The sequence below is a fragment of the Phoca vitulina genome, unplaced genomic scaffold, assembly GCF_004348235.1.
Source record: "Phoca vitulina isolate PV1807 unplaced genomic scaffold, GSC_HSeal_1.0 scaffold5, whole genome shotgun sequence".
Taxonomy (NCBI): domain Eukaryota; kingdom Metazoa; phylum Chordata; class Mammalia; order Carnivora; family Phocidae; genus Phoca; species Phoca vitulina.
Genome location: NW_022589708.1, coordinates 32,777,522 through 32,798,527, shown reverse-complemented (window position 1 = coordinate 32,798,527; position 21,006 = coordinate 32,777,522). Strand labels below are relative to the sequence as shown.

At 38.3% G+C, this 21,006-nt stretch overlaps 1 protein-coding gene across 13 annotated transcripts in view; it reads right to left on the bottom strand.

Annotated features, from left to right (window-relative positions):
• KLF12 (Kruppel like factor 12) overlaps nucleotides 1-21,006 on the bottom strand; it is a 578,056-nt gene that overhangs the window by 273,098 nt on the left and 283,952 nt on the right. For all 13 annotated transcript variants that reach the window (XM_032402856.1, XM_032402855.1, XM_032402857.1 and 10 more), the window contains one exon: nucleotides 10,321-10,384. In XM_032402856.1, the coding sequence (XP_032258747.1) occupies nucleotides 10,321-10,353 (33 nt within the window). In that variant the 5' untranslated portion in view covers nucleotides 10,354-10,384. The remainder of the gene's footprint in view (nucleotides 1-10,320; nucleotides 10,385-21,006) is intronic.

Sequence of the window (21,006 nt, the reverse complement as noted above, 5' to 3'; positions counted from 1 at the left end):
CACACACACACACACACACACACACACACACACACAGCATAAATGTGTAACAGGTCTGTTCCACAAGTAATTGATCTTATTCAGCAATCTAATTGTTCCTATTCTCTGATTAGAATTCTACTTCTGAATTTACTCTAAATCACAAATTCAAGTCAAAGCCTTTCTGGGGTTATAGACGAAATTCTAGGAATTTTAAGCCAGGTTGTTTTCAAAAGCTTTTCTTTTTCTCTCTGAATCCAGTAAGAGGCTAGTTCTCTGCCTTCACTCATCTCATCACCTGCTCCTTTATCTTTGCCCCCAGGAAGTCCCCTTGTTCAGGATTTGCTAGTCCTGTACCAGGGCTCAACACCGACCTCCAGGAAACCCCCCCAAGATATGAGAGTTGACATGTGAGATAAACACCACTTTGCCATGCCAGCCGTGTTGCAGAGAAGCTGCCTGGGGCACCACCTTTCTAAAGCCAGCATGCTTCTACTTCGGAAGTGCCATGGGGTAGCCCTTTGCCCTCAACAACCCACACTGGATCCCCCTCCTGTATTAGCACCTCCCGGGTCATGAACCCCAGTCTGCATGAACACCCACCTCCTTATTAACCGTCCCCCAGAGCCGGTGACCTCCAGCTACTGCCTGCCCACCTAGCCTCTAACCTACCGCTGTACCTGATAGTTTTAATTCATACACTGAATACCAACTCTTCAGATCACTCACACTCACAATCCTGCTCCAGTTTTCACCACTTGGCTAAGCCCCCAATGTCAAGTCAACTCACGTTTCCACCAAATCAGAATCCCCCTTTTCCTTGTGCTATGTTTTGTCTTTCCTGTGTTCTCAACTGCAGCTCCCTGCAGCCAACGTGGCCCTGGCCTGAGCCCAATCAATGTATGGCATTATGGAAGGACGGCCAAAGTCCAGTAGAGTCTCCGCCGCCAGGGGTACCAACAACTGTGTCAAGGACCACACAGGCCACAAATGATCCTGCAACTTCTCAACAGAGGAGCAGACCCGGAGAACAGTGGGCCCAGGCAGGTGGTTTTCCAGAGCAGAGGAGTCTTGTCTGTGCGGGCCTTCATCTCCAAGACAAGGCTGAGTCCCACGGGCAGGGCGGCAGGTCCTCAGACAGGACCAGTAGGATCAAGATAAGAGTGCAGAGCTCAAAAGGTATATGATCGGCAGTACTCAGGTGGAGGGCAGGGTGAGGAAGGAGAGCTGCAGGTGAGAAGGGAGAGAGCCAGCCATGTGGGATCAGTGGCTAGGTACTGTCCCAACTTAGCTGAGCTCAATGTGCATCTCCCAGCACTGGCTTCCCCACATAACCCCTCAGTCCCTGGGTGATTCGGGACATTCTGGGAAGATGCGGAAGGAACAAGTGAGACAGTGGTCACATCTGTTTCACACTCAAAGGTCAATGCAGAGCTCCAGATGCAGGCACAGCTCACATACACTGTCACCACTGGTGAGCTGGTGCACCTGGCTGAGGCAGGGACAAGTCCACCCCCTTGCCTGCAGCTCCCACAGGACTCCCCAGCAGCTCAGCCGATTCCCAGGCCATGATGTGTTTAAAGCAAACTGGGGTGCCAGTTTCTCCTCCAGTCCTCAGCATCCCCAAAACTGGAAGCTTGCCAGCAGCGAAGAATGTGTGTGGAGATCGGCTCATCCTCGCAGTTTCCAGTGTGCCATTGCTCCACGGAACTTCCTGCTCATCCTTCCTTCCTGCCCTGCTGACTTCAGGCCTAACACCAAATATACGGAAGCCAACAGCCATTCGTAACTTGCTTAACTAGCTCCTACAACTGGATGAGGTCAAATCCTGATCATAAATCCCATATTCTCTACCATTCCCATGGTTCCACTTCTCTCATCAAACCATGACTGATACAGAATTTGGTACCAAAACTAGTACTGAAAAACAAAGCATGTCAAATGTTAATAATCAACTCATCGTTCACTTGGAATATTTGTGAGTCCTATTTCCATTAGGCTGCAAGGTATGCTGAAGGACTAGATTATGTATAAGATAAAGAACTCCACTCATTGTTGAGTCAATAATTATTCATGATTTTATTAAAAATCCCTTTAGAGAACAGTAGGAAATTAATTCTTAGCTAACATCAGCTTGGGAGAGGGAAAGGAGGTTATTATTATTATTTTTTTTTTTAGTGTACAGGTGTTAATAATATAAAATTAACCATATAGATATTATACTTCCATAAATGTTTCTAATAATCAATTACTATGTTGCTTTAATACTATAATATTCTCATTAAATCAACACTGCTTAACTAAAATGGTCATGTTTAAAAGATGCTCATATCATTTTTATGACCACTCTTGAAATTTTCTGGTAAAATATATTATATAAATGACTTTGATAATGTACTCTAAATAGAAGGACATAAAGCTTAGCGGAAGAACCACTATAATCAAATGCCCAGAGAAGGAAAATGTGTGAGCAAGGCAGAGAAAGTATGAAAGCATGTGAGCAAGAGAGAGAGGGAGGGGAAGGAGAGAGAAAATCATTTGGACACATAAATGAGCCTCAATAGATTCTGGCTGAAATACTTAATGATATCACTGAATATCACATTTACCATTAACTCCAAGAGGAAATTTTGCAGAGCCCTTTAATGCTCAGCCAAAGAAAAGAAAATATGGTTCGTATCTACTAAGATTTTTGTAAACAAAAGATCGTAACTTTTCCTGTTTGTTCCCATTTCTTCTAGTCAACATGACACGATCATTCAAGGCCCAGGTGAAATGTCACTTCATATTGTGGCCCACACTAACTCTTTCGGTTTCATTAAATATATTATACTATTAATCACACCAAATTGTAGTAACTTATTTTGCCTGTCCCTGAGATGATGAAGACTTGAGGTCAGGGTCTAAATTTAATTTGTCTTTGTAGCCCTGTGTCTAAAAAAATAATAAATCCTAAATATAGGATTGCTGGATTCATCACACTGCAGGGTAGGTGTGATGATTAATTTTGTGTCAACCTCACTGCGCCACAGGGTGCCCACATTAAACATTATTTCTTGGTGTGTCTGTAAGGGTGTGTCTGGATGAGATTAGCATTCGAATTGGGAGACCAGTAAGTAGACCGCCCTCCCCAAAGCGGGTGGGTATCACCCAATCTGTTGAGGACCTGAATAGAACAAAAAGTGAAGGAAGGGAGGAGCCAGTCCTTGCCTGCTTAAGCTGGGACAACAGTCTTCTCCTGTCCTTGGATTTGGATTTACACCATCAGCTCCCTGGTTCTCAGGTCTTTGAACTTGGACCAAAATTGTACCACTGGATTTCCTGGGTCTCCAGCTTATAGTTGGCAGATGATAGGACTTCTCAGTCTCCATAATCACATGAGCCCATTCCTTATAATAAATCATATATATCATACAGGATATATATACTTTGTCGGTTCTCTTTCTCTGGAGAACCCCGATTAATATGAGAGAAGGTGTTGACATTTGTGAACCAACTACCACAGCATATCCAGTATCTTCAAGAATTCCTTATCAACACAAAGGAAAAATTTGGAAGTCCTCAGTCAAATCCTAAAACCAGAAGCTGACATATTAAGTAGGACACCCAGTACCCCCAGGCATGCTGGTACATCCCAGCATATCTTCAGTCAAAGGGAAAAAAACATATACAAATACTGGTCTGAGTAGCAAATTTTCCTAAAGCTAAACTGACTACATTCTGAACTCAATTAACATGGCTTAAAATAATAAAAATGGCTATTTTAATGAGCACTTAGTGACTGCCAGACAATATGCAAATGCTTTAGCATTTTTTCTCATTTAACCTTCACGGCAATTTTTTATAGAGTAGGCATCATCATCCTGGTTTCCACATCACAGACATGACAAGGAGATACAGAAGCCAGGGGAAGCCCTAGCAGAGCCACAATTAAAAACCAGGGGGCCCGAGCACAGAGCCAAGCTCTCCAACTCCACAGCAGGCTCAGCAGGCTCAATTTAAGTAGTCTTAAATAAATCTAAAATCTTACTTATTGAAAACAGCAATGTTCAGGAATTTTTATACCCTTCCTTTAAAACTCACTGAAAACTTTCAAAGCAAATTTAGAAAAAAGAAAAAAAAAAAAAAACCCAACAACAAAACCCTCCATCTTCTGTGGAAGCAAACAGTCAGAAACCCATACTGCCAAATAAAACATATCTGTCAAAGACTGTGAAATCTGGGAGGCCGCTGGGAGCTGACATATACCTCCTCAGACCTTAAGCAAAACACAGAATTTCCGAAAAGTAATAATCACAGTTATGAAAGGCCTACCCAGTGAAAGCAGAGACAGTGCCAGTAGAAGAGCATGCGTCCAGACACAGCATTTTTTAGAGCCCAGCTCAGTCATCAAGGGGGTCCACCCGAGAGGCGAAGGGAGTCAGAAGCCTTTATCTCAAGAGTCCTTTACTGTATAATGGAAACGAGGAAGACTCTGGAAAGGACAGCTCTACTTAGAAAGTATTTGAAATAACTAGCTCAAGTCAAAGATTTTGGACTCATCTAGCTCATACCCAAACCAGCGGTGCCCCTGTCCACAGCACTCCCTGCAATACTGGCAATTACTAACCAATACTGGCCCCATTCAAGGATGGGTAATAACCACAGGCCACAGGAGAACTGTGCAGAAAAGCAGCAAATAGCAAGAGAAATGTAAGGAATAGGCTAGTGAGGAACAAACATAGGAGGACGAATTACCCAAGGAAACACATGAAGCATTTGGGCATAAATAACGCTTCATAAACAAACAAACAAAAAAATTATGAACAAAAGGGCCTTTCTTCAAAAAAAAAAAAAATATTCAAGGAAGAAGTACAAGGGTTCAAATGATTAAAAGACAAGTTAACTGAAACTGATGAAAATAAGCTGACAGAGCTCTGAAATACTACAGAAATACTGTTTAAAAAGCCACTTGGGGAAATGAAAAATAATGCAGAATTTGACTGAAAACACAGTAAGAAAAAATGCTTAATGGGAAAACACAGTAAGTGAAATCAAAAAGTTAAAGATAAAGACTACAGATGTGAAAAACCAAGGAGAAACATTAGATATATTTTCAGGGTTACTAAAGAAGAGAACGAAACAAAAAGAAAATATACTTTAAATACGATTTAAAAATCTGAAGACATAAATACAGACTCTACTTCTCAGAGTTTAATGACAGGATCCAGGAAAAACCGATACAGAATTATAAAAACCAAGACATAATCGATGAAGTTACTGAACTTTCTAGCAAACCAAAAATAGTCCACAGACATCTGAACAAAAAGCAAAACAAGGAAAAGTAGATCAGTTTGCTTCAGTCTTCACAGTGACACCAAACGCCAGAGAGCAGTAAAGCAGTGGTTCCATATTTCTCACAAAAATAAGAATTAAGACTAAACTTTGATATCAAACTAAAGCTTTGATAATTATGGTTCATAATCACAAATAATAAAGAAATCACTGGCAATAACCTTAATCTTGATGGTAAAACAAGAAGAGGGAAAAGGGATTCAGAAAGAAATGTCACCAATTTTCCCATCTTCCGTAGCAAAAACTCAAAAGATGCTATTTTGAAGTTAAATTTGTTAAAACAAAAAATTACCAGAACTCAAAGGATTTTTTTTTTCCACTTAACTCTTTTTTTTAATTGAAGTATAGTTGATATACAATGTTGTATTAGTTTCAGGCACACCACACAGTGATCTGACAATTCCTTCTTGACTCATTGCTCACCACAAAAAGCAGAGTCACCATTTGTCACTATCCAATGTTATTAGAATATTACTGACTATATTCTCTATGCTATACTTTTCATCTCTGGGACTTACATATTTTATCACTGAAAATTTGTACCCCTTAATGCCCTTCATCTATTTCACCCATCCTCCCAGACACCTTCCCTCTGGCAAACACCAGTTTGTTCTCTATATTTAAGAGTCTTTTTGTTTGTCAAGAAGTAGCATCACACTGGTTAAAAGGATATTAATTTGAAATTAATAAATTCCTTCAGTTTAAATTCACTTTCTATTTCTTCCGTTATATATTGGAAGCAAAATGAAAAATAACTCATTAGAAATACAAAGTATAAATATGATATTTTCTGTAAAACCATCTCTATTTACTTGTATATTCACACACAGAGATGTTGTAAATAATGTTCACCAAATGTTAAAAGTTGTGAGACGGGGTGGTGATGGTGCATGCTTTAATGTTTTAAAAATGAGCAATACATCATCTTTCCAAATAATAAAGCCATTATTCTACTTTAATAATTGCATATTTCTCAGATCCCTGTATATCATTTTGTTCTCGTTTCCCAGTTAAGAGAAATTAGACACCCAAAAGTGAAATGACTTGATGGGAGAGTGACCTAATTCAGGATGATATTTTAATAAATATGTGATATACCTACTAGTTTCCATCATTATCAAATCTACTGATTTGGCTCAATACGAGGACGAACTTGTAATATAATTATATATGCCTGACAATAGGATGAATTGTGCCACACAGTAGGAAATTCCAAAGAGCACTTAATATAAGGCTGATGTAACCAACCAACTCTTCTAGAAAGTTGTCATACACGAAGCACATGTTAGAGTTAGTGACCTGTCAGGGTGCTTCCAATTCTGAAAATGTTTGACTTTATGATGCGAAGTCATACAACAAAGTCATGAACCTCTCTCTTATGCTATAAAAATAATAGTATCAGTACCACGCTCACATTTAGAGCTCTATGCTTTAAATCATTTTCATGAATATGTCATACTTCCCTTCCCCCAAAACAACTCTTGAAATAGGTAGGACAGGTGGTATTAGTTCTAGTATGCAGTTGAGAAAATTAAAATTCAGAAAAGAAGTCACTGGTCCATGATCATACAGACAGATCATTACAGAGCCAAGACTTGTTTTTCTGGGGTTTTCTGTTTGTTTGTTCTAGTCCATGTTTACCGTCCAAGCAACTACTCTACATAAATGCACAGTAGCCCAGCGCTGACCACGTTTTACTTACATTACCCTGGGGTTTTCCGAGCAACTATGCCTACTCAGTTCAAAATGGAAGAAAATCTAGGTTGCTGCGATTCTTTCTATCCTGTGTGAGGAAAGAGCCTTGGAACTTCATGGAAAAGAACTTTAAAGCAACCACACTATATATGCCCATCACTATGCTATAAACTCTTTTTTGGAAATTAAAGCTTTCTCAGCAAAGCCTGCTGTTGTCCTCATGGTTTCCAACTACAAGAAGTAAAAGTCATCCACTGCTGATGCTAGATGGTTTAAGCAGCTGTTCATCAGAGGTAGTCCCAGAGCAGAAGTTTTAATGTGAACTCTGATAAGCCGGGCTAATGTATATGCATGCATACGTTTTGGACACCTGCTCCAAACCAGCAGCTGAGAAGCACTTGGTAAACATACCCTGAAGTGGCTGGAAAACAGATGGAGCAAAGCCAGGTTTGGGGAGCCAGGTCCCCAAACAAGCCACTTCATTCACAAGGACAGCAACTGGTGAAATACATTCGAGAGCATATATGCCATATTTTATGCCAATATTTGGGAAGAGAAAATAATGGAGGATGGGCTCTTTTCTGAATTTATTTGATGTTTTCTAATGGCAGAACGTAAAGAGACAAAATCAAGTGCAATGAAATTGAATAAAAGAACTTAAAACTTGACTAAAGGAAAGGACTTAATGCAAATATAGCTCTTTTCAAAGAGAAGATGAAGACAGATCCCAGAAGTGAGACTCTTGGTGTGGCCACAAAAGGAATTCTGCAAATGCTATTTAGGCCATTTAAATATTCGAACCTAAGCAGAAAGGCACAGCATGATATTCTGTGGCTCTTGGCAAGATTTTATCACCAGTGGCAAACTGGAAACATACTAAATAGTTTTAAAAGCCATATTCAAATGTCTTTTCAATTATGTAGACAGTGGGAATGTTGCTTCCACTGCTGACATTTTAAAACTTCATCTTAATAGTGACCTTGTCAATACACTTAAAATATAGAAAAGATAAATTTTCAAGCTCTGCAATTTTCTCCCTGAATCAGCATTGTTAAAACTCACAGCATCTGATTGGAGCAGGCTTAGAAAGAAGCACCAATGTATTCTCTGTTCTAAGGCGTCTATAGCTGAAAATACAGACCAAAAATATGAAAAACAGCAATAAGATAAAAATAATTCTTCAGGCCAAACACATTAAGTGAAATAGTCACTGCTCCTTCCTCCACACAGACTTCTGAGACTTCTATAAGCTAGGGGGCACAATCACTTAGAATGAATCACATATATTATAGTCAATCAAGATAATATTTTCAGAGTTTTTCCTCAGGGTAAGTAGTAACACAATGATTCTCTTTGCCATTATCTTCAGTTGTCATAAAATTAGTTACAGAACAATGACACTGTCAAAATAAATAAACTCACAAAGTTAATATTGATCCACTCAAACATAAAAATTTTAATAACAACTGAATGAAAACATAAAGTAATAATACCAACATCATATATAAGGGCTAAACATATTTTGCATGATAATGAGTGAAGGTTTCCATATTTACATAGGGACGAGCCAGGAAAATTTAAATTTATTACCTTTGCCTTAGGGAGTCCATAATATCGTTTAACTTCACTTTATGAATGAAATTATCAGTGCTGTGCTGGTGCTAGCTCATCCCCAGCTCATGAGTGCCAATTGTTAAATTTTAAGGATCCCTGCAAGCTAGGTGTTAAAATCACTGAAACCAACCATGATGAGAGTATTTACACCATGGGAATTGACAAGCATTACAGATTGGACCTCCCCGCCCCACCACCCAGTTTAATAGCACCTCACTGATCCACATAAAAATACACAGTATAGGGGTGCCTGGGTGGCTCAGTCGGTTAAGTGTCTGCCTTCAGCTCAGGGCATGATCCCAGGGTCCTGGAATTGAGTACTGCATCAGGCTCCCTGCTCAGCGGGGTGTCTATTTCTCCCTCTGCCCCTCCCCATGCTCCTGCATGCTCTCTCTCTTTCTTTCTCAGATGCTTTCTTTCTCTCTCAAATAAATAAATACAATTTTAAAAAAAAAATACACAGTACAATTAATTTTCACAAACCAAATTTTCCCACGTAGGCAATACTGGGGTCAAGAAAAAGAACATTACCATACACCCCCAAGTCTCCCTTGTTTCATGTGTGAATCAATACTCCCTCTAGAGGTCTGAAAATCTTCCAGATACAAATATTAGAAAGGAGCAATTTTAGCAATGATGAGGGAAGAAGGCAATGTTAAATGAAAGATATAACCTGGAAGTCATCTGTAAGCAACTGCGAAGGTAGGCTGGCAGAAAAAGACACAGCATGATGTACATTTACTTGACAGTAGCAGGAGCAGTGTGGGAAGGAAAATACGAAACAGCAGGTGGTGCGCAGCTACACAAGGGTTATGAGGAACATATCTGCTGACCAGACCTGTAAAGTGTGAAAATCTTAGGAAAGAGATAGTTTAACATATTATAATTCTCTTTGTATTGCTTATGATTTTTTTAAAAGTATTTATTTATTTGACAAAGAGAGACATAGAGAGAGCAGGAACACAAGCAGGGGGAGTGGGAGAGGGAGAAGCAGGCTTCCCGCTGAGCAGGACCCTGGGATCACGAACTGAGCCGAAGGCAGACGCTTAACAACAGAGCCACCCAGGCGCCTTTTTATATCATAACCAGTACAGAGTAGGAGAAAAGCTGAAATAAATAACTGCCACACATAAAGTGATAGCCAGCATTTGATTACTGTTGAAATTCACAAGATTTTTTTCCCCTCTAATTTAGAGGGGTACCTGTCTGTGAAAAACCAAAGTGAAAACCCCTTCATAGTCATCCCGCTCCTCTGAGGAAAGATGACACAGCTGGAGCAAAGAAGACAGCATATGACAGCACCCCTGTGCCATGTGGTGCTGGTGTCAGGATTACGCTTGTAGGAACTAACACATATGTACACAGAATCTGGCTTCTTTTGTTTTTCTCTGTCCCAGTGATCAGTTGCATCCAGTGATCTTCCAGTTCTCAATATTCATCAACAAGCTGATTCTTTAATTCCAGCTTAAGTTCTAGAAACTGATGACAGCTAAACTTGCACAAAAAAGGGTTCCTTCCTTATAAATCTCTTCATATTTAAGGTTTAAAAATTAAAAATTACACTTTACAGATATATATATCAAAGTATTGACCTCTGTCCCATACTCAGACACATAAGTGCTCTAATGAGAATAACAGCCCCAAAGTAATGTTCAACCTAAGATTTTTCACTCTAGTTATAAAATTTGACTAACCGACCTTTATTGTTTTCCTCTTCATATGGATATTCATTCATCCATTTGTCTCTAGAGTCACATTGATCCTGCAAGAAACACACACAAAAACAAATAATGAGAAAAAGTTCCCCATGTTGATGACATTCTTCCATTGGGGGTGAACAACTTAATTCTGCAATTCTTTAGGCTCTTGATTAGTAGAATGACATAATAAACACAAGAGCCAAAGAATATTTTTTTCATTAGTTATTTGTTTTTTGCTTGCTTTTTTTTTTTTTTTTTAAAGTTTTTTTTTCTTTTTTTTTAAGATTTTATTTATTTGTGAGAGAGACAATGAGAGACAGAGAGCATGAGAGGGAGGAGGGTCAGAGGGAGAAGCAGACTCCCTGCTGAGCAGGGAGCCCGATGTGGGACTCGATCCCGGGACTCCAGGATCATGACCTGAGCCGAAGGCAGCCGCTCAACCAACTGAGCCACCCAGGCGCCCTTTTGCTTGCTCTTTACCAGCCACTAAAGGGCAAAGTGGAGAAATGAGGGAACAGAAGTATGATCTCCAACTAGGACAGCTCCTGAGCACAAGATAATGAAGATCTGGATAAAGAGAGTCGAGGGAGGGAAGAAAAAGATCAGAGGGACAAAGGGGAGGAGAAATGGCAGAAATTGGTTTAAAAGTAAATTTAATATATAAAAGTCACAAATATTCCTACTGGAGCACTTGGCTCCCTTATTCTTAGCAACCAAGGGATTTTTAAAGTAACGCTGTTTTCCAGAGGAAATGATCTTTTTTTTACCTCTTTACATCTGATACAAATATGCAGCATAATTAATATGAATACTTTTCGGTGCCTCCATGTTGATCCATACCCAAGTAACTTTTTATATTTTTTTTAAAGATTTATTTATTTGAAAGACAGAGAAAGAGAGAGCGCATGCGGGGTGGGGGGAGCAGAGGGAGAGAATCCCCAAGCAGACTCCTCGCTGAGCGCAGAGCCCACCACCTGGGACTCAATCCCACGACCTTGAGATCATGACCTGAGCCTCAATAAACCAAGAGTCCAGTAGGATGCTTAACCGACTGAGCCACCCAGGCGCCCCCCACCCCCAAGTAACTTTCAAAAAATTAATCTAATATATGCCACTTCTCAAAAGCTTCCATATCCCCAGGACCATTTGGATCTCACCAAATATAATTAAATATTGCTGGATTAGAGAGTTCTGATTACAATAAACCATTTGAAAGTCCTCCTGTTTATTTTCATTCAGCATTATGTAACTTGCTTCAGAATTCCCTTTTCAGGAGGCAAATTTTCTTTGGCATTCAGTTAAGCCAGCTTAGTAGGCATAATTGATTTTGTTTTTTCATTCGGAATTACACTCAAGAGGGGGCATGCCTTGGCGTTCCTAGCAGCACCCACTCTGCGGGTGGCTTGTGCTGGTGGCTCACCACTGCAGCATCGGGACGAATTTCCTCTCGTGTGTCTCCATACGTCTGAACAGAAAAAGGGTTCACTCGCTCATAGGGCCATAAATGAAACCGAGCACAATTCACAAGTTCCATGGGCAGGGGGACTGGCCTTTAATTTTATTCCGGTTTTAATCAATTAACCAATTTCTCCTCTCTCTCTCTCTCTTCCCCGTTGCCCCCTCCTTTCTTCCTCTCCACTTCTCTCTCTATATTTATAATATTTATATATAAAAATACATACATTTATGTCTCAAAATGCATCTAATATATACTATAGCCTTTACTACTAGAAATGCTACTAGAAAAACAATATAATATAAATGTAACATTTTAATAATATTTTGGGGCGCCTGGGTGGCTCAGATGGTTAAGCGTCTGCCTTCAGTTCAGGTCGTGATCCCAGGGTCCTAGGATCAAGCCCCACATCGGGCTCCCAGCTCAGCAGGGAGTTAGTTTCTCCCTCTGCCTCTCTCCCTTCCTCATGCTCTCGCTCTCTCTCTCTCTCTCTCTCAAATGATTAAATAAAATCTTAAAAAAAAACATTTTAATAATATTTTAATATTACAGTGGCAAACTAGAAAACTTCCTGGAAATTCAGAGTGTAATTATTCTATTTTACATTATGAAACCATAATATGGTATCCCTTGAAAGAATTAAAAAGTCATCTAAAACACCATGTTCTTATCAAACACGTCTTGTCCTTTCTAGTCTTCAAAATATATCTAAACCGATCAGTTCCAACCTAGCAGAATGTACTAGGTACGTCAAAAACTGGCTTCAATCTTACATTCCAATTCTGTAAGGTTTTTTTCTTCCCCCCACACTTTGATATATCCTGGCCATTTTCACATGAATTTCAACTTCCTAATGCTTAATCCAAAATTCATAACCCTCTACTGTAGGGATACATTTACTCCCTAATTTTTGTCTAATAGTTTACGATTTTGTGCTACCATGATAACACTTAAACATCCTTCTATGTATATCTTGTATATGCCGGGGTCTCTGCTAGCCTGGATGATGCCTTTGTGCAGGTAGAAAGGACACCCTCTCTGGGCAGACACAGAGAGGCTCCAATCAGGAGGGAGGGCCTAGCAAGCAGAGCCCGTGGTAGATTTTCACCACCATTCACCCCCCAGCCGGGTACCCTCATCTACTATACTTAGCTGCTCTAAGTCTGCACCTTTAATTACTGCCTTAGAATATAGTTATAGAAGTATAATCACCGGATCAAAATAATAGGAGCTTTTTTCCTGGTTTTTCAAAGTATCTTTTTAAACATCCTACACCAATTTATACTCCCCACAGAAAAGGAAGCACTGCTAACACAGTGCTTCTTTATTTCCCGAAACACGGCACATTACCTCACACATTTCAGGGGGATCAATAAATGTTTGTCAAATGAGTAAATGAAGCTAGTAATGACAAACAGAAGAAAAACAAAATAAACTCATGTTTCTATCCATCATGCAGATTTTTCTTATCCAAGTAACTAGGGCTTCCATTATTGAATTTGTATTTTTAGATAAAATTAATCTGCTGACTAAAACATTAAATTATGTGAACAATACCTAACACAATATCCCACATTTTGACACCATTTGGGGACTTACAAAGTAGCCTAGTGATGTAATTTGTACTGAAAGCAGTTCTGTGACTTGAGTACATGAACTATTTTAAGATCCATTTGACAATGATGATCAGAGATTAATTTCATACCCAAGGTAACTAGTTAGATAATGTCAGGGTCCTTGTAAAACTCCTTAGAGCTCCACATCTGAACATGGTTCTTTGTGGTTTATCTCTGCAACCACCTACAACTTCAATGTATACCTCTGTATGTTTTACACCTGACGAGAGCCTGGTATAATGCTAACTTTTGTTTTCCATTCAATTCACGCTCCTCAAAGAGTGTGCAAGCTCATCTCTTGCTCTGCAGCTCCCCTCCAGCACCTCATATTTTAAGTAACGCAAATGAAGACACAGTTTAGAGCTGAGAAGACCGATCCCTCATCTCGCCTCTGTCTCCCACTGGCCATTGGACCTGAAACAATTCATTCAACCTCTCTGAGTCCCAATTTCCTTCTCCACAGAATCAGTGGTAACAGAAATAACCTGTTCTATCTACCCCACCTACCCTAACTGAAGTCATGTCTATGCAGCAATCTGTGTTGTCATTCACATAGGAATTCTCACTCTTTAATCAGTGGTCCAGATATTAAGCAAGAAAACAACAGGGTTTCCCAAAATTGAGGCCACAAAATAGACAAATCTCTACTTTATTCATGCTAAGGGGCCTTTGTGTTGTTCCCCAAATCCCCATCAAAGTCAAGCCATGATATAAAATAGGAAAATGGCACATTTCCAGCAACAGTTAATATCTCATCAATTTCCTAATTAAAAGATTGCTTAAGTCTGCCAAATAGGTTTGTAAAATTATCCAGTAAATTTTCTCAAAGCACGGAAGTTTTAAAGGCCACCGTCCTCATCAAAAATTCATCGTACATGGTTTTGATGCTTACTTTCCTGGCTCCAAAAATGATTCTCAATTGTCAGGTAAAGAAAAAGCAAAGGGTTGGTCACTTATTTCAACACACACACACAAAAAATGTGAGAAATAAGAAAAGGCACAAAATATTACATTTTGGAAAGAAGTTTAGATTGATTTTTAAACAAAAATATTGATGCCTAGAACCATTAGTAAATACTCCTGTTTTAACAGTGAGTCTGGAGAAATTGTAGCAATAGAGAATCAATCATCTTCTAAATCCTGTTCCTTTCTAACTCTTGTTTTCTCCCATAAAATTTCCTAGTACCCTGGACAACTGACCTTGGCCAGAATGCATGTGGCTGCTACCCACCTTAATGAAGAAGGAGTTACACTTCAGGGCACTATATCATTACCCTGTAGTAACAAGCTGCTGGCTCTTCATCACATTTTAAATGATCCATTATGCTCTCCATCTTTAAAGGTGAGTGTTTAATACATTCACCATACTTCAGGACCCATAAGTACACTTGTTACTAGTTCCTCTGAAAATCCCTTTTATGTGTCTTTAAACAGAGAAAGAGAAACACCTTTTAGAGGTGTTTATAGACACCTGACTAGTCAGGGTATTCCACGCTCTGCCCAAAGGTAATTTAGTTGCTCTGTTTCAAGTAAATTGAATTCTGGTAATGGTACAGCAATTCCATTTGGAATTCTGTCTTCTAGATTCAGTTTCACAAATCATTGCTTCATTAGTTGTGATCCTGTGTTTTCAAGGGCTGATAAAAAAAAAATCAGGTAATAAACGTTTATATACATATTCATATAACTTTTAAAGCCGATTAGGGAACCCGACAGGCAGGCTTTGTGAATTTAAGTCGTCAATATTATATAACAGATCCATCTTGGCCTTGCTATGCATCAAGGTTTTTGATCTATAAGTTGCCTTTTTTCATTTAAAGTTATTTCTGTTTTATCTGTCGCAGTGAGTTATCTTGGGAACTAAAAATATTTGAAGGTTAATCTAAATATTTCTGGAGATAAATGCATATCTAAGTGCTACGTTTTCATAGCTATTTTGACTTAAAATGAAAAGAGACGCTGAAGACACAAAGCAGTGAGCTTGTTGCTAGGTGACAGGTGACACCTACCGTATCTCTTCTGAACTTGTACAGCATGAGACGTCTTACTGCTGAGAAAAGATACACGGATTTCCGTGGCACAAACCATTTTCTATAGAGAAGCAAACTAGTCTTCAGACACTCTTTTTTAACATAGGCCATAAGTAGTCAGCAATTTAGGTCTATACGAATATCCAATTTTAGAGACGCCTCTCACCACAAATAGGAAAAGACAGTTCGTTATTTTCCATTTTGGGAATATGGTTCTACATTCTAAGTAATGTCTACATATGAAATACATATAATTTTCATGATTTGTAATTAAAGAGTGATCATTATTCTTTATATCTCATGAATTCTCAAAGTTTTAACAGAAATCACTTCAACTAGGGTAGGTAGAGTCCACAGAGAAAGCAGTATCTTTATAATAAGTAATCCAATTTCCATTAAATTTATTAACACAAGACCATCATAGCAAAGACCTGATGAATTAAAAAAGAAAATACAAAAACCTTCAAGGTAGATTATTTCCTGGATATATTTTATAATTACACACCTACTTTCTAGCACTACCTCCCTTCCTTGAGACAAAAACTCAGGCACAAAGTTCCACCCCTTTTCTTTGACTCATCAGGCAATTCAGGTGATGATATACAAACACCAAGAACTCTTCTATACCCACAATTTCAGGATCTCACATGAATTAACGACATGCTCTGCTCCATCTGGGAAAGACTGTGCTTTCTCATGTTGGGAAAAGATCTGAACATGAATACCAAACAGAATGAACACCAGCATTAACACTTGGCAATAATGTGACTTAAGGCAAGCGGTTTAACTTTTGCGTGCCCTTGTTCCTCATTTATTAATATTGTATCATGGGACACATGGGTGGCTCAGTCAGTTAAGCATCTGCCTTTGGCACAGGTCATGATCCTAGGGTCCTGGGATGGAGCCCCAGGTCCAATGGGCTCCCTGCTCAGTGGGGAGTCTGCTTCTCCCTCCTCCCACCCCCTGCTTGTGCTCGCGTGCGTGCTCTCTCAACTAAATAAAATCTCGTTGGGGGGAGGCAACTATGAACATTGAAAAGGAGAAGGTACAATGTACTCACCACACACTCTGGCACATATTATTCAACAAATGTCAGTCCCAACCCTACTCCTTACATTTATAGTCAAGCACCCAAACTCCTATTTCCACTAAAACTTTCCTGAGAACTAGGAACAAACAATGACCTACTTGAATCCAAGTTACACTTCCTCAAGACTACTGTCAACCCGGGTTGTGTGTTTTTTACAGGAAGGTCTTGGGACAGACGACAGGATGACCCCCCCTGGGCTCTCACAGTACAGTGTCTCCAATTCCTCCACTAAGAGAATTCAATGATGCTAACAGAAATAGGAGACGGGATTTCAGGTCCTAAATAACCAAAAATTCAATAATAATCCCTATGGAATTCTATTAGTTACACAGAAATCAATTGAAAATTCTCCTTTATAAAAATGTTCTTCCCTATTTCCAGCTTTATGTTTCTCTGAAATTATGCTTCCACCCAGGAATTTTTCACTATTAGCAAAGAGCAAACTTTAAGAATTAAGGTCTCACTTGGAGTAAGGTACGCCCCGAAGCTTGAGCAAACATTTAAGAACAGAGTTCACTGAATAAACAGCCCATTTTCAGAGGGAGGAGGTAAAGCAAAAGCACACTGACGTGGAAATTAATTACTCTTTTAATCTGTTTTCAGCTACCATTACACTGCATCATTCTATGCAGACAGAGAACAAATAAACCTTTAAAAGAAAGTAACCATAGCAAATGAATTAAGCATTTCTTTTACATATATTGTGCTCAATATAATGGTTTGAAAAGTAATTTATGCTATGCTCATATTCAAGTGTAATTGCCATTTTATCGGGACTGCACAGTCAAAAATCTGATTTGTATTGCAAAGGACTGACAAGATGATTAAATTTTGTCTTCATATGTCTAATTTATGTGATTTAGATTACAACACAAATATGAGCATGTGCGATTTGTACTCTCACAGGAAACTACGGCATATAACACTACATTCTGCCAAAAGTAACTTGGCCACACACGTTTGCATTCACATAAAGAACACTGACAACTTTCTCTCAATCTTTTCTATTGGGCTGTGTTTTTAACCATCATGCTAAAGATATTAAAAATCTTTGTGGAGTTTCTAAGGGGCTGGTGGGAGAAATGAAATAATAGGGTGCCAGTTCACTTCCTAGCATTTTATGCAAGTATAATGTGGTTGTGTGATTTATACATTAAAAAGCAAGCTTTCAGTTTTGAAAACAACTGAAAATAAAATCATGATCAACACACAGTTGATACCAATTAAAAATGCATAATTCACACAAGCCTAAGAATTTCTCTACTATTTCACTTCAGTGAGTGTTGTCTGCACATAGCGAGGCATATATATTACAGGGTAATTATACAAATTTTATACACTAAAGATCTATGACATAGTCAAGAAAAATAAGTTGCCTTATTCAGTATGCAGTATACATATTTGGCTTTCCTATTAATTATTGCCTTCTATGTTTAACTTGTCAATACTAAGCAAGATAAATTCTATTCAAATGCATAGTAAACAGTTTGCTTAGGGAGTAAATTTATTTTCTAGTCCATCACAACAATAGTTGATTACAATATGTTGCTCTTATCTAATTTTGAATTAATTCATGTGAAATAAAACAAATATTTATTAAATTGTAGAGGAAAACATTCCATCAAACTGCAAAACCTGAGTGGAAAAACAAATGGCACACATGTAATTACAGCTGACATTTAAATGAAATTTGCAATCTCAAAATATTTAACAATAATTAGAAAATATCAAACGAGATATTTTTAGGGTACTTTTTATGTTCAATCTCTTCAAATATCTGAACCCAGAGGAATTTTAACATAGGCGGATTTTAAAATAGAATTTGAAGGATGGATCAAAGAGCTTAATAGATTTGTTTTACTGACATTTTGATATAATGATACAAAAAAAGAGGATTTATTTGATATTTTTAATGAATGTCTTATGGGTTGCCGAATGCCTTACTGAACAATAGTTTTGTCCAGCTGAACTCATCAATCCAGTGTGTGCATTCAGACATCACAATCATTACCCTACGTAGCTCATAATCTGGCCCACCACAGATAGCAAGCTGTCATAATAAATACATTATCAATTAGTATTTCTCAATGATGAGCAAATTAGTAGACCGTCAAATGGCTTGCTTAACCATATGTTTCTCTCATGACTAAATGATACCAGAAAATCAAAATACTATTTCTTGAGAATGACAAATGATATATTAGGTTGATTCTTGTTTACAAGGATCAAAGACTCCTTTAAACACTGGCAAAATATGGAAACTGGGAGTCAAAGCAAATATAATCCAAGTAATTGCTAGCAGAGGATGAAGGTCTGCTGATTTATAATCGTGGTATTTCTTACATGGTATATATATATTCTGTTAATTCATCCATGAATCACCTATATGCCAGGAACTGAGGACATTAAAAATCATATGCCACACTACCTGATTTAAAGAAGCTCACAAAGGCGAGACAAATATAAATAAGTAAAATAATTATAATAACAGCTACCATCTATTGAATATTTACCATATGTTTAACACTGACTAGCTGCTTGTATTATTTAATAAATTCGTGTACAAAGCATGTGACCTAGGATTCAATACCCACATTTTACAATAAAAATAACTGTGACCAAAGTCCATATTCTCTAGTCTATATCAAGTCACATCCTCAATAACACCATAGGAACTCTGGTGAAGAACAAAGTATAGTGGGAAGTTGAGGGAACCCACTGAGGCTTCACAGAGGAGGTGAAACAAAGTTGAGTCTTGAAAAGTGGGGAAGAAGAGGTATTTCAGGGAAAAGGTATTCATTAGGGAATCAGTACATATAAGTCTGAGTCTCAGAACAGTCATATATATATGTACAAACATGCATAATTTACTAAGTGTGTACACCACACACACACACACACACACACACACACACACACACAGCATCCTGGGAACTGGTATATTTACACTGGCCAGCACATGCCACCTAAAGAGGGGCTCTAACATGGAAAAGAAGTCTATAATGTAGAAAGACGATTTGTTTCAAGTAAATAATAAAAACAATCCTAAAAGTGTGACTTTTAGTGTCTTAGGTATGCTGTCTTACAGTATAAAGGGATTTACATTAGGTGTGCTCAATCAGGAACACTAAAGTGACTTAAGTGTTAATAAAAAAAGAACCAAAAAAAAAAAAGAAAGAAAGAAATCATCATAGCATACTACTTAAAATCATGAAGACTAGATCCCGACTGCCTATTTTAAAATCCTGCTTTTGCTGCTTATTGGGCAAGTTACTTAACTTCTTTGTGTTTCCACATCTGTAAAATGAGAATAATAATACCACCTACCTCACACGGCTGTGAGGACTATCCAAGTAGAGTAGTTAGTAGAAGAGTTCCTAGGATGTGTAAGGCTGTGCATTTGCTGATGCTGCAACCACTCTTCCTCCTCCTCTTCTAACTACTGAGAATTAACACCACTCTACTCAGACAACGGAATGAATTCAGTTCTCTGTCCAGCAGCTTTCCCTCATTGTATCTCCCAAGAGGTATTTAGTCACCTGTGGGCATAAAGTTAGAGAATTTAAAGGCCTGTCTTTTAAAAATAAGATGTTTTTTGAATGATTCCATATTTAAATTAAAAGGTAAAAATACATTCCCCATGCATATTGGGGAAAAATACCTCTGAGCACTGAAGCTGCTTACTTGCGATAATTATTTGATAGTTATTTCGCTTGTGAACATTTCTTAACTATTAGGGTAGAGATTAATCCATATTTATTTATAGAACCAATTCTAGTTCTAGTATTTTCGTTTTATGTATGTCTCCAAATAGGATTTTAAGCCTGCGTTTGGCCAGTTTTTATTTTGAGATATCTTTCAATATGCTTTTGATGCTCCTTGGCTGCCACTATCACTTTTCAAAATTATTTTAATCTTCTGGAGTATTTTAAAAAAAAAGATAAACTTACTCATATAACTTACATACACTTCAGGAATATTTCTCTAGTCAGAGTTTTTAACTAGTGCTTGGTGGTGTGTGTGTGTGTGTGCACATGCGTGCACACACATGTATGTAGTATCTGGGTGTATTTTCATTGATTCATATTTGAATAATATTTTGAAACATTTCACGTATGAAGGTTGGGAATGTCTGAAATATCTTAAATCATGGAACGTAACAAGTTTGTGAGAAAGGTCTTCTATAGTCAGTGTTTCATAGAATTAGCTTTTTATTTTATTTTATTATGTTAATCACCATACATCATTAGTTTTTGATGTAGTGTTCCATGATTCATTGTTTGCGTATAACACCCAGTGCTCCATGCAGTACGTGCCCTCTTTAATACCCATCACCAGGCTAACCCATCCCTCCACCCCCCTCCCCTCTAGAACCCTCAGTTTGTTTCTCAGAGTCCATCGTCTCTCATGGTTTGTCTCCCCCTCCGATTCCCCCCCCTTCATTTTTCCCCTCCTGCTATCTTCTTCTTCTTCTTCTTTTTTTTTTTTTTTT